The sequence below is a fragment of the Crotalus tigris genome, unplaced genomic scaffold, assembly GCF_016545835.1.
Source record: "Crotalus tigris isolate CLP2741 ecotype Arizona unplaced genomic scaffold, ASM1654583v1 scf7180000020588.15403103151:6194809, whole genome shotgun sequence".
Lineage (NCBI taxonomy): Eukaryota > Metazoa > Chordata > Lepidosauria > Squamata > Viperidae > Crotalus > Crotalus tigris.
This window is the reverse complement of record NW_024098092.1, coordinates 3,097,753-3,125,719: the sequence shown is the minus strand read 5'-3', so window position 1 is coordinate 3,125,719 and position 27,967 is coordinate 3,097,753. Positions and strand designations below refer to the sequence as shown.

The following is a 27,967-nucleotide window of genomic DNA, read 5'->3' as shown; positions in this document are numbered from 1 at the left end:
ATCTTCCTGGATGGCTTCCGACAAGCGAAATCAATGGGGGAGGCTTAAGGACCGCACACTTCACTTAATAACTGAAGCAACTCGCTTAACAACCGTGACACAATAACGTCATGAGCTCACTTAACGTCTTGCTTAGCCACAGGAAATTGGGCTCGACGGTGGCCATACCTGCCGTGGGGCCTAACCCTTGTGCGAAGGCGAGATTCTCCCACGCAGGCGGCCGGAGAAACGACAGTAGAGGTGATTTGTATTTATTACAGGGTTCCAATTTCATTGCTACTATTATACAGATATGCGCTGCTCCAGTCAAATCTTTCTATATTCCAGCTGTTCTGTTTGTCCGTTCCCCCCCCCCCCGGCAATAAAACGACCAACCGAAATAATGTAAGATTTTATACTGGCACATATAAATGATATCTTTAGAGAAGCATTCAGTTTATAATTAAAACCCTACTTATAACCATTCAAGTAAGGTAGCCAGAGCGGGAGGGGAAAGGGGCAGAGGAGAGGGGGATTAAAACAAATCTTGGTGTTTTAGTCTCTTAAATAAAGCAGCCTCAAAGGAAGAGAAGTTCTTTTTTTCCATTTTTCTCGGCAGAGTTCATTTGAATCCCTGTATAGAAACCAACTCCCTTGAACTGCAAATAATAATAATATTAATAAAATAAAATTAAAAAAAAAAATACAGTGGGCCAAAGGAAATTTAAAAAAAAAAAGCAACAAGGAAGTGAATTGGGTTGGATGTTCGCTCTCCAAAAGGAGAGAAAAAAAATGTCCCGTTGGATCAAAACTAAACATGCCTCGTTTGTCTGCAGTAAGGCCTGGAGGAGATGGGTCGGTCTGTCTGAACTGGTTTCAATAAAAGCAGACTGTGTGCAGAAAAGTCCTACCACTTTTCTCTTCAAATTCTTGTAATAGCTCATCTATCTCATTTTCCATGTCTTCCGTGTGCTGTATCTGCAGAAAGGAGTGGGGGGGGGGAACATACAAAGTAAAGATATTTAATTTGCTTTAAACTAGAGAATAAACGTTTTCTTCAACTTCCCCCCCTCCAAAATATACACAGAGAGTAACTTCCCCTTTTATTAAGATAAAGGTTCTAATTCAACAACAAATCATAAAATGCCAGCAGGACACAACCCTGCCGTATGCTTTTTCCAAATTCCCCCCCCACCCTCAGAGAAATAGTTACTATTCTTTATCATTCTTGATCATAACTGGATGGTGTCCAGAAGATCCCGCCCCTCCACATGTGAGCCTAGAATTTTTTCTTTTTTTTTGGCCCTCAAAGCTATCTGAATCCTCTGTTTTTAACGTCTCTCCATGAGGACTAGCAAGTTGCTTAAAAAAGGAAAAAAAACAAACGAAAAAAGTAAATCTCAGCCAAATAACAATAAGCAAAAAAATATACTCCTTTTCCCAAAATGATTGAAACTGTTCTCCTTTTGCTCTATGCCTTTCTTTCTTTCTTTCTTTCTTCTAGATAATTCATTCAAATGTTACTGGGGAGGGGGAGGACTTTTTTGTGTTGTTTTTTTTTTAAAGTATGAATGGTGTTTTGGGACTCAAAGCTTCGTTCCATGTCTGTGTCTTTGTCCCACTTAAGACACAGCTGGTGCTGTGAGCACATGTTGTATGAAGAGGACACTGCTGCTGGAGAATAACCTTCGGTGGAAGGCACTTCGCCAAGCTGGATGAAGCGGATGGGACGTGTAGACCAACATATACATTGGGAGAAGGCTAGGCTAGCAGGGGGTGGGATCAGACCCATCAGAAGGATTTCAAGGAGAGATGGTTTGACTTACACACTGGCACAGCTCGCAGATAAGGAAAGCGCCCAGGGTTGCCTCTTCGTGATTATCTTGAATGTCCACATTTATTACGTGCACAGGCTGACAGGTTTCCTGTTCTCTAGAATTTAAATCTAAAGTGACAGAAAGGGGGGAAAAAAGGTTATGAAAATGGGGGGAAAAAAACCCACCTCTTTTCTGTTTTACTATAGGCAAAGAAGGAAAGCCAAATGGAGACTGTGCATGTTTGGGTGTGTGTGTGTGTGTGTGTGTGTGTGTGTGCTCGGCCCCAGGATTTGAATTCCAAACCCAATTAATGAAAAACCCCAAGTCTGCACATTTTATACAGGTCTGGTTTGCATCATTTAAGCAAGTTGGACAAAGAGGGGCTGATATATCAAAGCAAAAGGCAAAGAATCCCTTTTGGTTTCTGAGGGATTCACTTAATGTGTGTGTGTGTGTGTGTGTGTGTGTGTGTGTGTGTGTGTGTGTGTGTAGAACATCATGAGAGCTAGAAACCTGCCTTCCAAACTTGAAAGATGTAAGTTCCAGTCCCCAAACTTCCTTCCATATACTGTTCCACTTAATTAGTAGAACTAAATTTACTTTATCGTAAGATTACATTAACAGAGTCTTGCAAATCTGAGAGCACGCCCCCCCCGCCCCCTTTATAGTCGAAGAATCTGAGATGTTTGCCACATCCCATTTTTTTTTTCCTGTGGGCACAGTGGCCTCTTATCTGTTCCTTAGCTACGGCTCTTCCCTGTCTCCCAAGGTCATTTGCACATAGCATTATAAAGCCCAAAGCTTGACTTTCTGTGCAAATCCAACCCACCCATTCTTGACCCTCCCCAAGGCCAGGCCTTTACCTTCTATCACTTGATCGTAAACTCTTTCTTCGCACGTTAAGATCAAATCAAAGACGTCTTTGCAATTCTGGAATCTTTCCGGACGTGGCTTGATCCGTTTGTTTCTGTCTAACATGTGCAAAATCCCGTTCTGTGTATAGCTGAAGGGATCAGGGTTAAGGAACTCAAAAAGTGGAACGGCACTGATTTTTGTTATTGCAAACAGGACTGGGCTGGGGATCAGTAATCCAGAAAGGGGGGGGGAAATAAACTTTAAATTGACTTCACAAACAGGAAGCCTGTTGCCCCTGAAAAAAACCTTCCCAAGCCCCATTATCCTTTTAGAAATACAGGACACACTTTTAACCTTCTCAGCAATGAGAAATCTGGCAACTATCTGGTTGGATGGAAAACTCAGGCTATAAATCAAATAAATAAATAAATAACAATTAGGAAAATAACAATTCCCCATGGGGTTTCATTGATTAGATCACCATGTTGTTAAACTGGGATGATTTGCAATTATCTATGTTAAAAAGCTTTAATATTAATATTTAGTCAGTTGGCATTTTTGTCTCAAGGCAGAAACCTTTCTATTGGTGAATAAGCCTGGCTAGGGGTAACAGATGTCCTTGCTCACTCACTCTTATCAATCAATCAATCAATCAATCAATCAATCCGTCCATCCATCCATCCATCCATCCATCCATCCATCCATCCATCCATCTATCTATCTATCTATCTATCTATCTATCTATCTATCTATCTATCTATCTATCTATCTATCTATCTATCTTCTTATTCTAAAACACATTATTGTTATTGCTTATTCCTTCATGGTCCAAGGAAGGCAATGTTTAAATGAAAAAAAAAAATTCTTGGATGACAGCATCTCAATTCTAGCTTTTTTGGTTTCACAAAGCTTCGGATCAATTCCAGCATGACTAAGGATGCAATGGAACAAATTCAAAGATCCCAGAATGACCTATGTGGGGAGGTTGAGGAACATCTACAATCCCAAATAGCAAAACCACATCTCTGCTGCAATCCAGGGACTGATCAGGCGAAGGCCACAATTACAGATAGTTATGAATTGTAGACACGGAGACAATTTGAAGACTCAACACGAGTCCAACTTCTTCCCACAGCTATTGACAATGCCAGCCCAGATCTACCAACCATCTGATAAGAAAACAGACATTTGATTGAAGCTGGAAACCAGTCCGCATTCCTTGAGTACTATTCTATGATGCCTTTCTTACTTGTGTTGAGCAGAACCCACATTTGTTGAGGGAGAAAGGCTTTAGCAACCCAATGAAGCAATGTGCGGTTCTTGGTGTTCTAGTGTTTGTTTAAGCATACCTACTCTGCTCAATTATAGTTTACTGAGTCAGTCTCAAGCTTTGCCAACACACTAGGTCCACTGAGCAAGGTCCACAAACCATGCAGACTGGGGACATTCTATAAACAAAACCCAGATGGACCAGATAAGATCTGAGAGCAGAGACAAATGACTTCCACCAACACAAGAGCAGCCCCAGTTTGGCTTGGTATTTGAAAGGCTGGTGTCTCACTAGGCCATTTTGAGAGGTGAAGTGTGCTGAAATAATCTGACCAATTTCTAAGGAGTGGAAAGGAGCAAATTCCATGCAGAGATGGGAAATAAGGTGGATTATTTATCCCAGGACCTGCTTGGTCAAGAAACTAAGGTACGATTTGATGTCTACCTACCTCACGGTAGAAGGTCCACATCTTGTGGTCTGAAGGACTGTGATTATTAAATAAATAAATGTCCCAATTGTACTATAACCACAACCACTTCCAAAGCATTGTCTTTTTTTGATTATCTGCTAGCATGCTACGGTATCGCTTGCACACAAAGCAGAAACAGTAAACCTTTTCCTTTCATCCTCATAATATCCCTACGGGGGAATCAAGAGATGGCAACGACGACTGAGTGACATTCAGTTGGAAAAGGTGGGCTACGTTTTGGGTACGGGACTTCAATCAAGTAACTAAAGAACTGGGGAATGTGGTGCTGGAACAAAAGAAAGAGTTGAAGAACTTGGCCTAGCGAGGGACAAGAATTGGAGGAATGGACAGTGGAGACAAAACAAAGGGAATTGTTTCTCTCAAAATACTTGGAAGATTGGTTGTCCAATGGAACGAAGGAGAGGAAAGGTCCCGTAGCTTGCTTGCAGAGCATGTTTCTGTATGAAAGACCTTGTAGTAAGATGTGCGATGGTAGCCATCTCAGACAGCACAGAGGATGAAAGATTATCAACAGTTGCTAGTCAAGATGGTTAGATAGTGCCTCTAAAACCAAAAACAGTAGACCTCTGGGTTGCTGAAAAACAGGATAGACCTTTAGACAAGAACTGGGCCAACTATTAAGTCCTGTATCAGATTGGATCCCTACAACCATCAAACCCCATGGATTGCTGGACTCCTCATGGGAATTTGTGCATCGTTTGTTGCTACGTGAGACGTGTCTGAGGAGACAAGAAGGGCACCCCCAGGCTCTCATTGTGCCAAAAGCATAAATTCCCAGTAGCTAGAGGAAATGTTTTTTAAAAATTAATCTGACTTCCTTATTCCCTAAGGAACTGCAGACATTGCTGTTCTGACAACAAAATCTTAATGAGTGTTTTATACATGCAATGTCCCAGAGGTCAAGTTCAGAGGAGGAAGGCGTCAAGAGAGAGTGACTTGAAGGCCCAATTTGCTGAATGAACCCCAAATGGCTAGCTTCACAAGACACGTTAAGCCACAAAGCTTGGTTTAGCCTCACGCTAGCTGGGTTTACGAAACATATTAAGCCAAATACAAAAAAAAAAAACAAAAAAAAACAAAAACCAGCATCTGGCATTGAGGATCAAACCAGCGTCTTGCGCGTGTTTAAAAGTGGCTTTCTCTCACGTTCAGCTTCCTTGCATCTACAGCACACATTGAAATCCAAGGCTACAATCTACCCTGTTTGTGCTTTCAACTGGTGTAGGCCCATCTCTGGAGGGGAACTAAAGCAACAGAGAACTTCTGCCTTCATTGTTGGCAGCTGAAAGGAGGAACTTGACAAGTCAGGCAGTCAGGAGATGGCGGTGAAACCAAAACGCCCTTCTTCCACAACTAGGAAGATCCTCTTTTTTACTTTCAGCCTCCCATCTAGCTTTCTTCTGCCGTGCTTGCCTTCTTCTGTCCCCAAAGAGGAGCGACGCTTTGGTCTGTCCCACCTTTGAGGTGGTCTCCAAGCTTACCTTGGTCGATCTTCTGCTCTCAGCTACAGATCAAAACAACTTGACAGCAAGCAACACTCAAGTCGTTTCTCTTCAGTTCCAGGGGTGGAGAGGATGAAAATTGGGTCACTTCTCAAATGATTAAACATTCATTTCTCAACCAGAAATGCAGTAAACAGGGTCGAGTTGATCCAATCAACCTGCCTAAAATGGTGAATAAGTGCCCCCCTCACACCAAAGACAGATTTGGCCCAGAACCTCCAGTTCTTAGCAGATTATATTTATTAAATTTATGTAGCCAAGCAACCTCGGGTGGCAAACAAGGTTGAAGAATGCTATAAAATTCGAAGGAAATGAAGAGACAATAAAACACATTTCCAATAATTATCTCACAAACTAGTCTCACCCATCCCTATCCTCAAAGCTGCCAGAGAATCTAAGGTGGGGATCCTGCCATGTGCAGAACCTACGGGGGCGGTGGAAACATCCCATGGGAGCCCCTAAAATTTCACTTATAAAAAGGGGTCCTTGCAGCTACCAGCATTTCCACAAGCGAAGGAAGATGGAAGCTTGCAACTGAATTCCAACATCTGCTAGACTGCTGTCTCTCAACAGTCTCCAAGCAAAGTAGGAACGGGAGGGGTATTGCTGTAAATCCTCTCCACCCATCCCAACTGCCAATTTTCCCTGTGGATGATGAACATCACCTAGCTGATGTCTTGGATCCAATAATGGTTTGCAGGAGGAGAATTCCACAGCAAACAAGGGAGACGCAGTGAAGAGGGACAGAGGGCAAGCAGGCCAGCGTTACCCCTGTATGCAAAAAAAAAGAGAAAGGAGGCAAAGAAAGTCTGCTACTCCTAGGAGAGGCCTAAGGCCTACTCGGGAGATAAGTGCCAACTGACTTGCGTGGGAGAATCTCAATAGACACTGATATCGCAATGTAAGATAGGAGAACACGAAAGCTGTTATTCCAGCGCAAGGCTCCAAGTTAGAAAGGGAAGCGCCCTCCAAGGTCAGACGATACCAAAGCAAAGGAGCTTGGTTTTGATCAGGAGAAAGGCATTTTTTTTTCCCAAAAAAAAAGGGGAAAATCAGGATCTTGAGGGGAAAATCCAGAATGAATGCTACATGGATATTTCAGCAGTTGAAAGATTAGAGCAAACCTAACATCTAATCTAAAATATGGAGATCCTTCTGAGATGCTTTGGCTTTGGCCCTTCTTTTGTTTAAAAATGACACTCCGTGGTAACTATTGAAGAGACAAGCAATCAGATGTTTTGGACCTTGGCTCCAGCCATCCTAACCAATGGCAAAGCACCTGGGAGCAGCAACATATCCTGAGGACAACCTCAACTGTGCTTTTTCAATAGGGTTAGTGTGGCAGGTTGCCAAGTCTCAGGAAGAAACGGATGGTTATGAGAATCGCCTCCAGAGATCCCAAGGACTATCTCAAACGATGGAGGGGGGGGGGGAGAATGTGTTCTCTCTTGAAGGGGCCAGAGGAACAAGGTCAAGCTGGGAGGAGGAGGAATGAGACAAAACATTCAGAAGAACTTATCAACATTTCAGCAAGGACCACGTGAGGGGTCGCTTGCCAAAAATCGAAGCTGAGCCTGCGGAAATCTGCTTTAATGTTAAGCCTTCTTCCTACCGTCTTATTTTGCTTGTCCTCATCAACTCCTTATGGACTGGCGTTCATTCGGGTTGGCTCTTTCTCAACCGGCCAGATGGAAAATGCAAGCTGCCCTAGCCGGTCACTGCTTTTTGGGGGGGGGGGTTTCACTCTTGCGAAGGCTGTCCTACATTTCAATACCTCTTTGCCGGCAGGGGTGATACCCATCAAGTTTCTCCCCTCTGAAAAACGTGATAGGATTTTTCCCAAGGAAAACCTGTGGATTTCCCAGGCTTGGGAAAAGACCATGAGATGATGCATTGTCTTCCCCAAAACGAGACCTCTTTCCCCAGTCCTTTCATGTGAATTGGGAGACAATCTAGAACAGCTCTTCCCCAGCCCGGGGCCCTCCGGAGGTGAACTTTGCGTTGGCTGAGCCTGATGGGATTTGAAGTCCAACAAACCAGAAAGAAAAAAGTCTGCCAGAAGAAACGAGAGGGGAGACATTAGCGTTTTTGACTGGCGGAGGTGTCGATGGCATGGGAAACAAAGGCAGCAAGACGCCCAAAAAAAAAAAAAAAAAAAAAAAAATCAGATCAAGATGTCATTGCTTAGTTTTGCTTGCCCGGAATCTATAATGGGAAAAGCCATTTAAGTCAGGGAGAGAGAAGGAGGGAAAAAACAGAAAAAGGGGTTTGCGTCTCACAATTTTCTCAATTGTTTTTCTTTTCTTTGAACACGGTAGTTCAAACCATGTGGTTCTTAAATAGGCGAAGACAAAAGGCCCAAGCTTTTCTTCTGGATATCTTACTTTAAAAAAAAAAAAAAAAAAACTGAACATGGTTCCCCCGGAGAAGTGCGTTACAAATCTGCTACTGACTTTTGGGTAAAAGCCAGAGAATTTGCCCCAAAGGCTAACTCTCAGTTGTGTTTTTCCTCTACATCTAGAAAAAGTGGCCTGCATTTGTACTGTACCTGGCTCCAATTAGGAGCTCCAAAATGTGCACTTGAAGCAATTCCCTGACTGACTCTTGCCTCTGCTTCTGGTTAATAAGGAGGAAATCAAAGTACAAGAGAATAAAAGGTTTAAACGGTTCTTCCAAAGGCCCAGAGTCCTAATTTCAAAGCAATTAACCAACCGCAATCCTGGAGAATCCAATAGGAGTCCTCTCTTCTGGATTGCAGCTTTTTATTGAAGTGTCTTGAGGGAAAGGACCAAAGGCAAAGGGCAGTAGAACATCTAGAGATTACGTGACACCGAAAAGGCTCACCAGATGTCTTCCCGATTATCAAGGTAGCAAGAATTAAAAGTCTATTTTAAGGGTGAAGGTTCCTTCTCCGAGCGTGTGGGTTGGTTTCCGAACATTTTGTTCCAAGCTAGGTAACATCTTCAGCGGAGTTTAAGGGATGTCCGTGTCCGTGTTCCTCTGCTCATAAGGGCTTCAGGTGTGACCCTCACTTGACACACCCATACCCGAAGCCCTTATAAACAGAAGAACATGGACACTGACATCCCTTAAACTCCGCTGAAGACATTACTTAGCCTGGTAACGAAACGTTCGGAAACCAACCCACAAGCTCGGAGAAGGAATCTTCACCCTCAAAATAAACTTTTAACCTCCACCCTCATTCTCCACCCAAGCTGCAGATATTCTCCTGTTTATTTTCCCAGGCTTTTTAAATCTAACTTTTCATCTCTTATAAGCAAGACTGGTTTTAGCCTTAATTGTTCTTAGTAGTTGTCTTTGCCCAAGGCTGGCTCGGCTATTTCTAACTCATGTTTTGCCTGATTCACTAACTTAACAGACAGTCCTCAATTTACGACCATTATTCATTTAGCTACCGTTTTGAAAAAAAGTGATTTATGATTGAGCCTCAGCCAACTGTTGCAGTGTCCCCACCCTCACGTTATCGTGATTTGGGCAACTGGCATATGTTGGTGACAGTCGCGGCATCCCACGGATGCCATCTGGTTTCTAACAAGGAAAATCACCCGGAGAAGGCGGTCTTGCTTAACGGCTGTCGCAGAAAAGGTAAAGTTGGGTGTGGTCATGTGAGGACTGACTGAACCACCGCATCACTTAGCAGCGGAAGTTAAGTCCCAACTGTGGCTGTAACTCAAGGCCTTCCTGTAAATATAAGAGCTGGATCTGCACAACAAGCTACATTAGAGCCTCATGGTTAGTCTGCAATTGAGGGGGATGACTAAACCCAGTTACTGAAAATGTACTTTTTTGGGGGGCAACGGCGCAAACTAGACTTTGCATGAGCTAGGCTTCAATTTCCATTCCTAACTAGCACATCTCTGCAAGGCAGCAAATTGAGGAAAGCTGGTGGAGGAAAACCAGTTATGTCACTGCAACGGATGGGAGAAACTAAGAGTCAAGGTGGAACGATTATTCCAAGATCTTCCAAGTATCAAATACCTCACTACTTAAAAGCACATTTCATCTGGCTCAGGGTTATCACTAGCTTCAAAAAGTCTGCGCAGAGATCTTTCTCCATCAGGCTGAACCTGGTCTGGGACATCTGACATCTTCAGCATGCATAGCAAAGTCCTTTGTCTTGGGGTCCACAGAACCAGAACTTGGGTCTTCTCCCAGGCCAGACTGTAGGCTTAGGCCAGGAGCGTACCCCAACTTCAGAATCCACCATTCTAGAAACTCAACCCAAATACTGTCCACGCTTGGCGTGGGAAGACCGCCGGGGAAAATGAGATGCAGTGCCTGTCTGTCTACTACACAAATCCAGGATTAAGTGAGGTCTCCTGCATGTGTAATTACGGCTGTGGGATGATTAATAAAAGGATGAACTGAGGTGTTTCTGGAAAACCAGTATGAAAATATTCTTCCCACACCTGTGTAGGAAAGTACAACAGTGTCCTCCACCACTATTGTTGATGAGGTCAGTGGCAAGGTCAACTCTCTACCACGCAGGAAGAGGTGATGTGTGGCTTTCACATTTTGAACCTGCATGAGGTCCAGCCCATCTCTAAGGGACGATGGGAGTTGTCATCCAAGAATTACAGAGCCATGCCAGGCCTGTGCCCAATTAAAGGGATCTGTGAATTCCCTGTAAAAAGAAAACTATAGTCTCCTGACCTAGATAAAATCATTTTAAAAGCTTTGATTATTAAAGCTTTCTTTTTTTTGCATTTCTCTCTCTAATTTTTGCTCAAACACGTCACCTCCGCAGGCGTCTTTCCAGCCCAATGGTGCAGGATACACTTCTGGGTTGAAATCCAAATTTAGGAAGTGTCTCCTTACTTCCTGGCAGTTTTTAAAGCCAGCTAATGTTTCACATAGCAGTGAATATAAACACCAAGGCCTTGATTTAATTCTACCACAGGACACTCTTTTGTGGTTGTGTAATTTGAGAAAATCCAGAAATGAGCAAACAATCGCAGAAAGATTTCCCATTTTCTCAAGGCAGATGAATAATTTCAATCTTCTGATAGGCTAAAATCAGAACTGCTGAAGTTGCAGATCTAGGTGAAAATATCAGGGAATCTCTTAATCAGAATTTAAACCCATAAATAAGTGGTTCTCACTCATTTAGGTGGAACAGCTTCGAAGAGGAAGTCTTGAACCCAATGGGCTATTTGGTCAATTTTGGTCCTGGGTTGGGGATCCCAAATGGGAAAATGACATCTCGCACGTCTTAATGAAGGGAGCAATCTCTGCCTCCTTTGAGATCTCAAAAAAATGAAACAAAATAAAGCCATTTATGCTGCTCTTGTTATGTACAAATTTAAAACTTGTGTGATATGAAGAGGGAGCAGAGGTCCATTTTTAAAAAAAAATATATTGCAATTACCAATCAGGAGAGGTCAAATCTGGGCTCAGACCCTCAACGGCTCACTCTACCTCATGATCTTCCTTGCAACTTTCTTCCCTATTGACTGCTAGCCTGTCATAGACACAGGTTTGTGCAAAAGGTGGTCAAAGGAATAGCGGTGTCAAGCGCCAGGGGAAATCAGGAGATTCGGGCAGTTCTACAAGAGTCTGAACCACTAATGTTCAAACAAAATTAGTGGGAGTTAAGAAGGAATTCAAGTTGGGCTGGACTTAACTCATGACTGATGACATGTTTGACCCCTCCCTCGGGCTCAGCCTGGTCCTCTCCTACACGTTTTCTGAGCTCCTAATTTCTTGCCTCTCTCGATACTTCATGCTTGGATTTTTACCCCACTGCTCTTTTCTTTTAAAGAAAGTGCCATGTTTTAGAATCTGTTTGGGAATCAGACTCCCCCAGTCAACTCACAAAAGGGTCTACTTCTCCTTCAAACTTAAAAGAAGGGTTCTGTTCTAACCTTGCCTCCCAGGATTCTCTTAAGACAGTGGTTCTCAACCTGTGGGTCGGGACCCCATTTGGGGTCGAACGACCATTTCATGAGGGTCGCCAAACTATGCTGTCCACCATTTTGTTCCCTTTTCCCTAGCTGTCCTACTCCCTCTTATTGGTGGCCACACCCACTTGGGGGATCACAACATGGGGAACTGTATTATGAGCCGAGGTGGCGCAGCAGTTAGAGTGCAGTACTGCAGGCCACTTTAGCTGACTGTGTTCAGCAGGTCAGCGGTTCAAATCTCACCGGCTCAAGGTTGACTCAGCCTTCCATCCTTCCGAGGTAGGTAAAATGAGGACCCAGATTGTTGGGGGTAATGTAAATATATATATACATTGCTTACTGGTGTACACTGCTTAGAGAGTGCTTGCACTTAAAGCAGTATATAAGTCTCATAAATAAATAAATAAATGGGGTCACGGCATTAGAAAGGTTGAGAACCACTGTCTTAAGACAAGTTGATTCCTGAGGACTAGCAATGATCAGGGCAGCCTTCTCTAAAATCCTCCCTTGCAGCTGTAGTGCAGGACTTCTGTCAACCCAGAGAGCCTTCCTAGAGAGGGGAAATGGAAGGGTTGCTTGGTGCTGGTTTCCAGGGGTTGGTGGGCGGGTGGGGGGAATACACATTTTGCCATTCTAAGCAGCTTTTTTACCTTACTCTCTCGGGTGGTCCTGGCTGTGGTGCTTCCTGTCTGGGTAGCCTGGACGATTTCTTGGTTGACCACGCGGACTGGAAGGGGAAGCAGGGAAAGAAGCCAAACCCTCACCATAAATTATCCTCCACCGCCTGGAAGATCCCCTCGAATCAAAGCAGGGGCCAACACTCCTTTACGCATGGGGGAAGGGGGGGGACTCTTCCTCCCCATGGATCAAGAGTCTGCTGCTTCAGCCTTCAGGAGGACCCACTGTCGGTCTGAAAGCAAGCAGAGAAGGGTAGCAGGCCCCAAGAATGCCCAACAGCTTCCGTTGGCGGCCTTCTACTCCAGCAACGTCCTCCATCTTAAAAGCAGATTGACTCAAGATGCAGTCTCCATCCCCCTTTCGGAGATTTTTGTGGCTGTTCAGATTCAGCCAAGCTCTCCCTCCCCAAACCCTGAGCTTAAGGAGGGTCTCTCCCATAGCATTTGACCATCAGTGCAGGACTTTGCAGTTGCTGCCCTCCAGGTGTCTTCTGCAACACCTCAGAACTGGTCCGTATGCCCCCCCTCTTTTGCTTGGTGCTCAGACAGCCCCTTCTAGAGCAGAACTACCAAAACCAATAAAAAGCAACCCCAAGAGAATGGACAGGGGGGGCCAAAGGCATTTTTTTTTTAATGGCGTTTGAGTGCTCGGTACAAACAAATCATTTCACGAGTGAAGCCAGCCAGTCAGCAGATCCTTAGAATATATCTAACATTATTTTAAAGGGGCACGGGAGGAAATGGTGGATCTCATCCTATCGAGGCTGCAACCTTGGGGGGAGGATAGCCCGATTGTATCCAGGATGTAAGGGACCCCCCCCGCTTTCTTCTCTAAAGCTTTTGTGTGCTAGTTCTCACTGAGATGTTAAGTCTGCAGTTTGGAGGCAACAAGGGGGTCTTACACAAGGCTACTGGTGGAAATTTGTATGACAAAAAGCTTCTTGCCCAAAGCACACTTAATGTGGAAAATATGGACATCAAAGCAAAAGATTCCCAGTTTTGCTAGGTTATCTGTGACTCATTCAGTGGGGGAGACAGACAGGAGAGACGATGTGTAGATAACCGCCCTACTGTAGGAATTTTGATCATGGTTACCCATGATCCAAAGTTTGCTTGAAACATCTGGCTGTCCAGAGAAATTGGAAGCTTGTAAAGACCGGAGGAGACAAGGTTTAGCATTTCCTCCAAAATTTGTGTGTGATTGTTTGGAAATGGCCATTTTTAGTTAAGGCTGGGTCACACATTGCTAAGCTATGGCTTACTTCAACCTCCTTAGATGAATTTATATCCACAAACCAGAACGGCTGCATTCACACAACGTGCTAAATTCTTATTGCCCCGTGTGGCGCTTTCCAGGCTCCATGTCCCATCTGATTTTTTTTCCAAATGTCTTTTTAATTTAATTTTCTTTTAATTAGGAAGCCAAGCACATTGCTCAAGGTCAGCCTGCCGTATATGTATATATGTTTATGTATATGTGTATGTGTGTGTGTATATGTATATGCACACACACACACATATATATGTGTATGTATATACATATACACATATACATATATAGAGAGATATGTATTGGAGTGGTTATCACAGTATGGTGGAATCCAGCCATAGTGAAGGCCATTGGTTCCAATGGCTCCAAAAAGGTCTAAAACAGGGGTCTTCAAACTTGGCCCTTGTATGACTTGTGGACTTCAACTCCCAGAATTCCTCAGCCAGCGTGCACGCTGTGTCCCCTGCAGGCATTGGGCCCCCCCAGGATAGCAATTTCTGTTTCCGAGGGCCTTGCAGTCTTTGGTCAAAAAGATTCGTCTGGGAATCCATCACACGAGCCTCCAACCCCACTCATGGTCTGAAATGGCAGGCTTATCAATTCAGTGAGAACTAATGCGGCCTAGCAGACAAGCTTGGTACAGTGTCCAAGGATCAGACGCCTCCCTTCAAAGGTCTCATGAAGTCAAGCACAGAGCAAAGCTCAACTGAAGCCAGCCCCCCCCCCCCAAAAAGCACCTGTTTTGGGGTCTGCCCTACCGGCCCAAGCTCTATGGCCAGGTGGGGCCTGGAGAACCACATAAAGGTGAGGATGGGAGGTGAAAGCTTTCTGCTGGAGCATTCCCCGCCACTCACACCCAAGGAAAGCTCCAAATTCTAGAGGAGTTGCAGGCTAGCCCCTAGAGCAGTGGTTCTCAACCTTTTTAATGCCGCGACCCCCAACCGGTCATAAGTCGAGGACTACTCAACTGGCGCAGCACCGTTTGCAGAAGGGGACTTTTGGCAGGCTCAGCAGGGCAGAGACAGCCTGGACAATTCCTATTGGCTTTGGAAAGCCAAGAGAATTAGACTCTATTCAAGAGAGTCTATTCTATTGGCTTTCCAAAGCCAATAGAAGGGAGTAGCACAGCTAAGGAAAAGGGGGAAAAAATGGCGGACTGCGTTGTTTGGCGACCCCCGTGAAATGGTCGTTCGACCCCAAATGGAGTCCCGACCCACAGAGCCACTGATCTAGAGATATGTAAGGCAGCCTTTTTCCTACGTAAGCCTTTTTCTGTCCTTGGCCAATGGTATTTAAAAAGTTTTTAAGGATCTGAGCTATAGAACAGACCTAGATGGAAGTTCTAGGACGTTGAGCTCTCAACCCGGGGCCTATTTCCAAAGAATATGAAAGCTCTTCTTGGTTTTGAAATTACACAACATGATTGAGCAGAAGGGGCTGAGACAAAGAAGCCCTTCTCCAAGCAAGCATGCCATCTAAAGGGTACCAAATTCCCTGCCTCAGAAGACCAGGAGCTTTGGGGGAAAGTTTTGTCGGCTGAGATTCTGGGGAAAAAAATGCTGCCTGCCTAGCAAACTCCTGTTATTGGTTCCCCCAACTGGGTCTTCAGCCCTGAAAGGTGCTTGATAGAAGGCCGAGCGGGATACTAGACCGCAAGATGTCTGCACTGAAGGACAAGAGCTGAAGAGAGGCAACCACTGTCCGGCTGTCCCGGAAGGATGGAGCCAGGATCTTTCTTCCAGATCATGAGACAGCTTAACTCTTACCTGCTTCCTTGACTGAAAGACTTGGGCGTCCTAGAGGAACCTGCAGCAAAGCCCACGCTTTGCCCCCAAGTCAAGCTCCAATGTAAATCTCAGACAGCCCTGAATCCAGCAAGGCTCGTCCTTCTTAGGGGAGCCACTGTCCCGATCCATCTCCTGGATCAGGGAAGGGGCCTTCCCCAGCACCCCAGATCAAATGGGGGAGTCTACCTCTCTCCAGGTTCTTTTGAAGGACACGAGGGGGAGGGGGAAGGGAGAGAAAGAAACTGGAGGGCAGCTATCCTGACTAGACTATACAGCAAAGCAATTCACTAGCTGGTCCTGGAGGAAGATGGCATGAAAAAAGTGACGAGGATCTGAGAAGCGAGGATGAAGAGAATGTTGAGTCCGAGTAGGCTCAGAGAAGAGGCAGCTCAGATGATCAGAAAGTCATCTCACACACGAACCATGGGGTGCCTCAGCTCAGTCTGCCTGCGCTAAACAGCCCCCCCCCCCCCCGGGGAATTAGACAAAAATCTAGCCCAGCCCTCTATGAAGGAACCAAAATATGAGCCTGGGATTCTATGTGGGGAAGCCATAAAGCCTACAGCCTCGGGGACTTGACGGAGAGAAGCATTCCCAAGGCAGAAGAAAAGGACGGTGAAAGTAAGGTTGTTCTCAACCACAAGGCTCGTGTTCAAGGCCGTGTCTCCCAATTTATTACCACTATGACTGATAGGCCCTTCCTTTCCAAAGACCGAGGGGCTCCTAGTGTCATCGGCACAGCAAGGCAATCGCACCCCAAGAGAGACACCGGTGTCCCCCTTTGCTCTAACCAACCTGTTGCACAACTGCTCTACTCAGTGGCGGTTAAGGGGTGGTGGCGCTAGGAGACCTTTCTACTGTGTGAAGCACCTGCTGCTGAGACCTGGAAACACCAGACTTGGCCAGAGTCAAGTAGCCACGTGTTCCTTATGCAAAGGAGCACAGAGACGCCTCGGAAAAGGAGCCGAGAGCACGACTGTGAAAAGCCCTTCCGCAGGGATACAGTTCTTTGTCTTTCCTAAGGAGGTCACTGTACATCTGATCGTATGTCGTTTTGAAATCGTAAACGTTGGGCTTGTCTGGGGCGGGTCCTGGCAGCTTCACGTGAGTCCCGGTGCCAAAGGATCGGACGCTGAAACCACGTTTGCTGGAAAACAGAAAGGGGAGGGGGGAGATCGCCATTAGTTTGGACAGAGGAATTGGGCTGATGGACACCACATTGGACGATTCACGACCCGAATTCCACAACTCGCGGATTGTGTTGCTTTATAATCCCAACGGTATCTACTTGTGCTTTAACTTACATTAAGGGGGAACTCTGACAACAGCTATCGGATACCACTTAAGGTGACAACAAGATAAAATACTGGAAGTCCAGATCTTGGTTAGTTCTCAAAACAGGAGCATTTGCCCACCTCCCCTGCTGTTCGCTGCGAACTTTAGGCATGTAATTCTTAAAAAAAGAAATAAAACCATATCCTCTGGTTCTCACACACAGATTATCTACGGTTAGCTGTTGCTGCTTGACCCAGCACGGACGAGATGAAGCAACCTGGCCAGAGGCAAACATTTTCCCCATTCCCTGGGTTCATTCACAGGGTTTCCTTCTAGGCTTGTTCTAAGAGCGTTGCAAATCCACAGCCCCACCGGTCCAGCGGCAGATTTATTCTCTATTTTCGTTCGGCATCTGAACAGCTTTTTGTTGTTGTTCATTTCATTCCCTTACTTGCCTCTATTCAGAACTACGGGAAAAGCAAGGGATGGAATTGAAAGGAACTGGAGCATCGGCCGGCAAATCGGCGGAGTCATTGGGCAGGAGAGCGTAAGTCTGAGAGCGCGTTCTTTGTTTGTGGCTGGCTCTGTCATTTCCTAAGGCGCTCCCCGGCTCCCCAGGAGCAGGAAGTGGGCTCTTTGGAACTGCATTAATGAATCTCAGCGGGACCCAAAAAGCATCAGTTGCGTAAACGCTAACCAGGGCTGGTTGTACACAGGAAAGCAATTTTCAACTCTTCTTCAGATCTGGGCGGCTGTGTCTTTTGAGGCCACTTTTAGAACAATTGGCTCGGATTGTAGCCTGGCTGATCTAAATGCTGATTCCCCCCCCCCCCAAAAAAACCCCAAGACGTCGTTCCCCAACCGAGTGTCCTTCACCTAGGCTGGGAATAAGTTTCCAACATTGTCACTCCCAGCAGTTCTGCCTGTAAAGTGCACATTTCTTACAAGTGCCTACTGTTCCTGGCGTCAAAGAGATTGCCCCCCCCAAAAGCTTTCAAATTTGCCCTTCCATCCCTCCATGTCCCCCCCTCCTCCACTCTCAGTGTCAGCTACTAGCTTCAAATAAGACACCTGAGCTGCAACTGTAAGGATAATCCTGCTTTGCTGTACAGATGCTGATTAGCTGAAGCCATAATGTAGCTTGCTTTGGGCTTGGTGCAATCGTTAAACTGCAGGCCAGCCTGACATCATGGCTCCTTTAACAAACGACAGTTTTAAAAAAAATCATGGCTGCATGTGTATATGCAGTGGTGTGTCTAAGCATGCGTAACATTGCAGAAGAGGGCTAGCCTACTTAAGATTGCCCACTGGCCACGGTTAAGTTTTGATGGGTGTTCTGCTTGGTCCTTGCGTTCTCTAATTAAATTTATAAAGCTACTTCCTAGTTTTGATATGCTCAGGAGCTCCTCGGCTGTTATGACTCCTGAAAAAAGACCCAAGAAATGTGAATTGTACAAGAGAAGTATTTTTTTCTCTTCGCTCTGTAAAAGAACCTCTAATTTAAATAAAGCCTACACGTTCCTGTTCACCCAAGCAGCAAATCTCTGTCCATGTTAATATGTTGACTAATAGCTGCCTCCAGTCAAATGTATTCATTGTCCCTTCACTTAAAAAGTTGGACAATTTTTAAGCCTAATTAACCATCAACAGCCGGGCTTTCAGCAACAGAATGGAACATTTTAGTCAAGCAAGTCTAGCTCTGCTCAAGGCAGGAATAAACTTTTTTCCTAACTGGGGGCCTGCTAGCCTTATTTGGACTGCATTGCTTAAAACAAGCGCTAGATGGTGGAAAAGAGTTAGGTTTGTGTAGCTCTTTGCTGTCACCTGGTGACTGTCTTGAGTTTTGCAGGCCAAGTATAAACATCCTTTAATTACCCACTTAACAAAAGGCTGTTTGAAGGTGTCTGAACTGAGTAACATACTCACCTAAGAAGTGCCAAGGTATCAACCCTTCAAAGCCAACTTGGCTCCAGAATTGCCTTCTCATCCACAAGGGCCTCACACCCAGAGTTTAGTAATCCAGTTAACCCAACCATCTGCACTCATATAATACAGCAAAGAAGAAACTAACTAGCTACCGGCAGTTTATGATCATAGTTCCATTTCTACATCTGTGATCATTTCAAGGAACTCTGGATAAATTTAGCACGCAAATTGCAAGCACATGCTATAAATAGAGCTCTGTGACCTGCTTGCTAAGATTTTTTACATTTCACAACAAAACAAGTACAAACTATAAATGAATACAACTCCCATAGCTCATTTTTATTAAAAAATAAAAATAAAGTGGACTAGTCTCTTCTTTGAAGCCTGCTTTGAGCCATACTCAGATTTCCATCCTACACAACACAAGCAGCAAAACAAAGGTGAATAAAGTAATGCAAAATGGAGATTAGTTTCATTAATCTCAATGGGTCTACCCAGACTGTATCAGGATCTGAGCTGCTGCTGTGGACAATCAGCGTTGGTTAGTTTGGGGCGGTATAAAAAAATACTATAAAAAAGAGGTGCGTTACTGGTTTTGGTACCATTTCACCCACCCACAACCCATATTCTTGCAATATAGGACAACGAACATTTGAGAAAATCACGTACGTGGCACTGCGGACACAGCTGCGGCCTCTTTTCATGGGAGACGCCAGAACCCCCAAGTTGTAACATGCTACAAAGACTGCAGCACGGGCCCCAACCCACTGCCCAAGCAATATCCCCTCTTGACAAGCTGCACATCAGGGAAACTTTTGTAATCTCTAAGTTGGATGGAAATGTTCTCAAGCACAGAAGTGCAATCAGTCTTACAGAACGCTTTTTTTTTTTTTTAGAATTTATTAATAAAATTTATATAGCTCCCCGTCTCACCAAAGAGGAAGGCGAAGGAACAAGGCTGAGCTTCAGAACTTAAAACAGAGAAGATCGTGCCAACTTCAGAAGCCTGGGCATTGGCTTTCTGGGCAAAGCACTAAGAACCATTTCTGTCCTGCTCAGCCCTGCCTGAAAAGGTTTTCTGGATGCCCTTGCCCGCCCCAGTAATTTGGAAAACGAATAGCTCTTGCACGCTGCTTCTTTCATTAGCTTAGGTTGGAAGGAAAAGGGGAAAAGGAACAGGGAAGGAAGCCCTGTGGGACAACAGCATACCTTGTGCAGGGACACACTGATGCTGCCCTGGGCACCCAAGCAAGATCTCAATGACAGAGAAGACTGCCTGAACAGAAGCTTGAAAAAAACACTCATTCAATGGAAGGATCATATATACATTTCAGCCAAACAGCACGACTTCAGCGACTCCTTTGGCTACGTCAGCTGGAAATTTTGAGCCACAAGGCATCCAGACTGGGGAAGGGGCAAGTGACCTCAGCACCACAGAAATTAACCTCGCTCAATCGGGATGTAAATATTTATTTATACCGCCCCCATTTCCTTGGGCATTAAATCAATTCCCCCCCTGTTTTCATCACCGCGCACCTGTTGTCTGCCTGGTTTCCCATTTACCTCCTCACCTCGAGGACAGGGCTCGGGTCTACGTTATGAACAGGGCTGAACAATTTTAAATGGCTGAAATGGCTTAAGAGGTATTTCTCCCCAAAGCTGAATTTTGATATATAAAGTATATTGCCCAGTGGCAAGCCCCCACCCCCAATGAGCGGATAAGGACTAATTCAAAGTTTCTGATTTCTATCATAATCTCCAGATTCCCTTCAAAGACCATATTGCTGTTTGTCTTTTTCAGGTCAATCAAAAGTTCTGAGAAGAGGCATCAGATCAACTGCACTGTTTCCTCAAATAATTTTTTCTTTTTTTTTTTCTTCTTTTTTTCTGCTGGAAGTTGCCCAGAGAGAAAAGAGGCCCCATTTTCATTTACTGCAAAGTGGAGATAATCAGCCCCAAAGAGAGATGCTCCTATCATTTAGAAGTGGATTCCCTAAGTCAGCTCCGAGTGAAGTTACACAGCACTGTAGCCAATACAAGGGAGCATCTAACTTAATACTCCATTCACAAGAAGAATTTAATTCAAGACCACATTTGTGGCACTGCCCAGATACTTCTCCTTAAGATGGCATTTTCAAATCCTGAAGGAGGACAGCACGGTACGTATGGGTGTTAAATGATACTAACACCTCTGTGCCTGGTTTGTGCATTACACAAAGCCACTATTTAACCCCACCGCAGCAATCCGGTGAAGCAAATCTCAAAATGAAACCAAAGAGGCCTTCTTGCCTCGTAGCAGAGTGGAAAGGGGGGGGGGGGCGCGGACTGACGCTCAATACAACCTGCTTGCTGGGAGCCAAGACTGCCCCGTCTGTTAGAGCTGGGGACCAAGTCAAAACTGGGTGTGTCCTAGCCCAGGACGGGCGTGGCAAGTTTGGCTGACTTGGTCTAATGAGCAGGAAGACAGAGCTAACCCATTGGTGGATTCTCCATCTCCTGTGCTGGAGAATAAAACATAACTTGCTTGGGGTCACACAACAACTTTATTGTCACTTTGAATGTACACCAGTTGGCATACATCAAAATGAAAGCATAAACTAGAGTTTCAGAATCCTGGCTGGGTTCAGCCAAGCCAGGCTTAGGGGGGCAGTAAGTAGGCAGTGGGTTCCTTGGTTCTTCGGGCCGTTGGGATTCTTCCTATACGCCCAAGATTGAGTCCGAAGAATTTATTTATTAAATTTGTAAGCCATCCAGAGACATTGAGAGTGAGTGGGCAGCCATATAAAATTAATTTATTTACTTGATGCCCATCTTGCTGTCCTGAGACCTCGGACAGCAGCTTGTTGTTCCCAGTTATTTAAAAAAAAAAAAAGAAAACATTCAGAGCAGAGCCCATTCCTTTTGGCTATCCCCTCTCAGGAGAATAAATTGAAATCTTAACAAACCGCCGAGAAGGAAACACTTTTCTATGCCCGAGTGCCAAATAGTGTTTTTAGCCGTTTTCACCCTTCATTTTCCCCCTTGTTTGAAAGCATGCAGGAAACTAAGCCTTTTCTGTTAAAATGGGGTTTTTTTTCTCCTGTGAAGGAACCTGTTTTCTTTTTGCTCAAAGCAAGGACCAGCAACAGAAACCAACTCTCAGAAACGCCACCGTTTGTCTTCCACGCACCCCAAACTAACACAATGCTTGCTCCATCAACTGAGAATTCCAGCGAGAACATTTTGTCTCATTCCGAATGCAAATGACAGGGCTAATTTTAGGAAGTGAGTCAGGCTCCAGATGGACAGCTGCTTTGACAACTGAAACACTCGGCACTTTAAGCTTGTTCAATTGTGCTTCGTCTCTGGCGGTTATAAGCCTTCACGGTTATAAGCCTTCACGAGTGACAGAAGAGGGTGGCGGCCTTTCCTCTTTGGATACCAGAGATCTGGGGTTCACAGCTTTGACACAACAAAGGGTGTTGGTGTGAAGCCGCAAAAGCTTTCCCCACGAAACGGACAAATGGGCCACTGCTTTTGGAAGTCACAGACAAAATGATCTGCAGACCGTCTACTCAACCGAGTCATTTCAAGGTCATCATGCAAGACACACACCCTATATTGGACAATGTCAAATCAACGCTGAAGTCTGAGCACTGTAGCCCCTGACCCACCTCAAGGAGCTCCCGGTTGGAGAAAGCTGGCTTGAGACAGGAGTCTACTTGCCACACCTTAGCTACCGCACCGACCTTGGTTAAGAAAGCTAAAGTACAACCTAACACGCATGGAAACTTTTGCTGCTAGTGGAAAACAACAGGCTGGGTTTTTGACGCTTATTGCCAAAGTCCCTGCATAGTAAGGTGGGCAGAATCAGTTCATGAAGCTGAGTGCTGAACTCATGAAAAGGTTAATCAAGCAGATAGCTCTCCTTTGGGGTTTTCTGTACAGCCGGAAGAACTGGTGGGCTGGCAGACTGGAGGCAGCTGATACTGAAATGAAGCCAAGGAGAACGTTAGCGATTTCCAGATTGTGAGCTTGGAACAATTTCCCACTAGATTCTCTGCTCTGGGTGGGTCGTGGAATGCTGCCAGTTTGCCTTCTGGTAGATGGGCCATTTTGTGAAAGCGCCAACAATGTAAAACCCGAAATACGATCACTATCCCACTATCCTGGCCATCTAAACCTTTCCCTCGATTATGCAGGGTCCGCTACCTGGATAGGGAAAGCGAACCATGGATTTGCCAACGTTGACCCTGCAGTGCTGGTAGCCAAGTGAGTATTATAAGACGGCGTTCTGGGCTCAGCATGGGACGTATCAGACTGGCATCCTTGAGAAACAGCATTAAGCCTTTGGACTGAGCAAACCCCTTAAATATTCTTACTAGCCTTCTAGTAAGAGAGAACTGTGTTTTCAAGTTCTATATATTCAGCAGGGGGAGACTGCTGCTGTTTCCTGGCATGTTGATAAGGTGGCGGGGGTGGGGAGAAACACAGCCCCAAAAAATCACACTGATTGGAACAAGGAATTGCAAACTCTATCCTAACTCAACAGGCAAGAAATAAAGGGATCGCTGCCAATGATGGAGAAGAAGGTACAGGCCTATAGAATTCAAAATCTCTTCTATTTGGGGTATGTTTGGAGAATAAAACTGCTGGGACGTCTAAAGCAGAGAACGGCAATTCACAATATAGGCAGTCCTCGACTTACCACTTTTCATTTAGTGGTCCTTCCAAGTTTCAAAGTGACTTAGGCCCTTTCTTCGCACGCCTGTTGGGAGCATCCCCAGGGTCACGTGATCAAAACCCAGGCGCCTGGCAACCGGTTTGTATTTATGACGGCTGCAGTGTCCCTGGGGTCATGTGACCCCCTTTTGTGACCTGACAAGCAAAGTCAATGGGGAAGCTGGATTCCCTTAACAACCCATGTGACTAATTTAACAACTGCAATGAGTCAATTCATCAACGGTGGCAAGAAAACTCATTTAACTATGGCCTTGCTCCATTTTGGCCTCAATCGTGGTCGTTAAGTCGAGGACTACCTGTGGACAATCACTTGAATTTAACAGCTGGAAGTCAAAGACAGAGACAATCCATGCTAATATCCCCCCTTATAGACATGAAGCTTCCCAATAAAGGTGTGGACACTGTATCACTGGCCTGCTTAAATGTGAATTGCTTAATAATTGCTTGACAAATAAAGTCATGTGGTTTGACTTAATGAGTCACGGCAAGTTTCACAAATCTACACTGGCTGGAAGAGGTCAAACGTATCACCCACAACCCTGTAACTCCCTTGAAACCGACAAGCTGTATTTTGGCTTCCCGGGATATGTGAAATCGCTTTCTCAACCCAGCCAACTTCATGGATAATATTTTGAAGGGGGAAAAAAGGGAGCAGAAAAAGCAGGACTCAAGGATAATAAACACAAGGGATCATAAGCAAGCTCTGGCTAGACCACAACAGTGGGATCATGCAAATTTATACCCCCCCCCAAACGAATTCTGCGTTGGAGCAAAACACAGAATCCCCACCTTCCTCTATTCCAGTGGTTCTCAACCTTTTTAATGCAGCAACCCCCAACCAGTTGTAAGTCAAGGACTACTCAACCGGTCGTAAGTCGAGGACTGCTCAACTGGTGCACCACCGTTTGCAAAATGGGACTTTTGGCGGGCTCAGCAGGGCAGAGACAGCCTGGACAATTCCTATTGGCTTTTGAAAGCCAATAGAATGAGACTCTGTTCAAGAGAGTCTATTCTACTGGCTTTCAAAAGCCAATAGAATAAAAGGGAGTAGCACAGCTAAGGAAAAGAGGGGAAAAAATGGCGGACTGCGTTGTTTGGCGACCCCCGTGAAATGGTCGTTCGACCCCAAATGGCATCCCGACCCGCAGGTTGAGAACCACTGCTCTATTCCAACCCAGGCATCAGATGGAAAACAGGAAACTGCAATCAATACGTGGACTAGATTGGCTTGAGCTATTTATAAGTCAGCATTCTCCTTCTTCCCCCAAATGGCCATATTACTCATTAATACGCTTGGAATGCTGCTTGTTCAGTCAGTAAAGTAGAAGGAAGTAACCTGCAGATCAGATGCTACTGGACTACAAATTCCTCACCATTAAGCTATACTCCCTAGTAAAGAGTTTGAGGACATCTGCCATACCTCGGGTCCTGATCCTTGCAATAAAGCAACAATCCGTAGTAAATTTAGCTAGGAACAAAAAACACACACGTGCAAATTTCAAGCCTCCTTTTATTGAAAACGTTGTAGGAACGTGATGTCCTTCTCTGTAGGTTGCAGCTAGGAAATAGTGTACCTTCCCTAAAACCCGTGATGTACGAATCATCAGAATAACCTATGAAGACTCTTATTTTTTCTGTGAAAATACAATCTGGTGAGTAGGCATGTTCAATTTCCAAATTTCAGAGTCTGATCATTTGAAATCCAGCCTCTGCAGCTTCCAGAATCTCTTTAGAAATGCATTTCAAGTGTTTCATGTGTTTTTATCAGACTCATGCCAGAAACCGGATTAACAATTAACAAGTTCAACATGCCTGCAAAACCCGTTGAGTTACACAAGTGTAATCTATTCATAAACATGTGTCTTACAGATTGTCCTTGACTTACAACCACAACTGAGCACAACATTTCTAGCGCTGGGACATTTGTTAAGTGAGTTTTGCCCCATTTTACAGCCTTTCTTTTCACAACTATTAAGTTAGTAACACCGATCATAAAATGGGAGTAAAACTCGCTTAACAAATGTCTCAATTAGAAATTTTGGCCTTAACTGTGGTCGTTAAGCCGAGGACTAATTTATCTTCCGTTCTGTCCACTACGCCAGAAATGAGGCAGATGGGGGGTTTTTTTGTATGAGCTGTTGAACTGAGGTCTGTGTCAGCAATATTGTTAAACGTTTGGAAGGACCAACGGAGACTCTCTAGGCACAAAACTGGATTCAGCCGCTTGTGAGTAATGCCAAGAGCCCAACTTCCCGGCAAGGGAATTTGCTAGGCAAATATCACTGGGCAAACAGTTGTTAGCTAATAATGATTAACAAGCAGGCAGGGACAATCTGCCTTTTCTTGAGCCAAACAGCCACTGGCACCAGTTTCAATTTAAGGCCCCACCCAGAAACAGAGTTAATGACTGCATTGAATGGTGGGAACCACTAAAGGCAACCAATCATCAGCCCTGCGGCTAAGGAAGGAGCAATCCAGAGAGGAAATATTCCAGGATGAAACAAGGGATGCCTCAAATAAATCATTTTTCTCGAGAAAGGATAGTGCATGGCTGGCTCAGGAATTCTGGGAGTTGAAGTCCACAAGTCACAAAAGAGCCAAGGTTCCCCACCCCTGGGATAGTGGCTTCTTATAGAGCAGTGTTTCCCAAACTTGAGAACTTTGAGACCGTTGGACTTCAACTCCCAGAATTTCTCAGCCAGAGATACATGTCTGGGGAATTCTGGGAGTTGAAGTCCAACGGTCTCAAAGTTCTCAAGTTTGGGAAACACTATTATAGAGAATAAACACCTGGAATCTAATTCCACCCCTTGGACTTTGATACAAGCATCTGAGGGAAATCTCTTTTACCTTCTGTCTCTAATTCCTCTTGGTCTGCCATTCCAAAAGGACTTGTGGGAGACTAAAATGATGATGCGTGATCAAAATCATGGCATGACGCATCCGGCCTGTGGGCCGGCAGTTTGACACCCCTGCTGTAGTCCAGCACATCTGGAAAGGGAAATGTTTGAAAGGGGCTAATGCTGATTTGTTCTTTCATTGTACGTTTCCGTATTAAGCAGCAAACCATTAGTTTTGGCTCAGCCAATATGTACATTCAAAAATACACACCAAGTTTTCCCCTACAACAGGTCTTCAAAGTCACATAGCAGGTAGACTTGGTGTCTGAATCGTAGATTTCCTAACCTACAATCCACTGTGTGCCACTCAGTTATGATCACATATCAAAGCAACTTAATGAAGCAAATATAAAAAAGAATCCCAAATGGGAGTAATAGCAAAGGAACAGGCCTCCGATGGTTTCCAGAAACAAAAATCTCAGCCACTCCTTGCTGAGAGCTACTTACTCCCTGCCACCTCCCTTATTAGTGTTGGCTGGGAAGTCCGACACACATACATTCCACGTGATTTGTTTCTGCTGGCATTTCTTCAAAAATATAATTGCACCTCGTACCATCTACAGCTATTTTACTGGCAGCCTCACGGTAAATTTGCAGTGACAACTCGGCCCCCAGGCGCCTTTACTTATGCGTATACCCAGAAGTTCTGGCAGAACGTGCCATTTGGGAGCCGATTTTGCTGACTGTTAATACTGCACTTGCAGAGGAGAAAAAGGGAGATTAAACAAAAGAGCAAGAATCAGGTTAGATCTTGGGTTCAAGGGCTCTCCTAGGGTGGCACCCAAATACTCAACGAACCAGTTGCAAAATTATGTTAACGTTGATCAATTCGCATGGTTGTTTGAGTGATTCACGTACGAGAGACACCAAGCTTTACGCCCAGAGCTCATGAAACTGCAAAAACAATCTGTTCGGTATAAAATCTGGCTTTGAGAAGCTCAGGCACAATACTACCTCTCCTAAAACAGGAAAAGCTGAGTGGTCTGAAAATGATCACCTGTTGGTCTTCTTCCCACTGTCCTAATTTAAAAGTATACCATGAGAAGTTTGGGAAACAAGTGATTGCCTTTGCTGAAGCAAGTGTGTTTAGCTTTCTAGTAAGCTAGTAAGTACTACTGGTAGTTCTCAACTTATGACTGTAATTGAACTCAAAACGTCCGTTACTAAGTGAGATATCTGTTAAGTGAGTCTTGCCCCATTTTAGAGCCTTTCTTGCCACACAGTTGTTAACTGAATCACTGCAGTTGTTAAGTGAGTGACACAGTTGTTAAGCGAATGTGGCTTCCCCATTGATTTTGCTTGTCAGAAGGTTGAAAAAGGCAAGTGCTTGATCCCGGGGCAGGGCAACTGTCATAAGTACAAGTCAGTTGCCAAGTGCCTGAATTTTGATCACAGGACCATGGGGATGCTTCAACGGTCGTAAGTGTGAAAAATGGTCATGAGTCGCTTTTTTCCAGTGCCCTTGTAAATTCAAACCGTCACTAAACAAACTGTTGTTAAGTTGAGGAATATTTGTACTCCATTCCATTTCTCCCACCCTTCATTTTTCCTCTTCCAACTAAAGCCAACATTG

At 44.8% G+C, this 27,967-nt stretch overlaps 1 protein-coding gene across 1 annotated transcript in view; it reads right to left on the bottom strand.

Moving 5' to 3' along the window:
* Positions 1-235: 235 nt before the first annotated feature.
* SSU72 (SSU72 homolog, RNA polymerase II CTD phosphatase) overlaps positions 236-27,967 on the bottom strand; it is a 30,163-nt gene continuing 2,431 nt past the window's right edge. Inside the window, exons 2-5 of the mRNA XM_039367275.1 lie at positions 16,575-16,718; positions 2,660-2,799; positions 1,806-1,924; positions 236-957 (exon numbers count right to left, since the gene is read on the bottom strand). Of these exons, the coding sequence (XP_039223209.1) occupies positions 856-957; positions 1,806-1,924; positions 2,660-2,799; positions 16,575-16,718 (505 nt within the window). The 3' untranslated portion in view covers positions 236-855. The remainder of the gene's footprint in view (positions 958-1,805; positions 1,925-2,659; positions 2,800-16,574; positions 16,719-27,967) is intronic.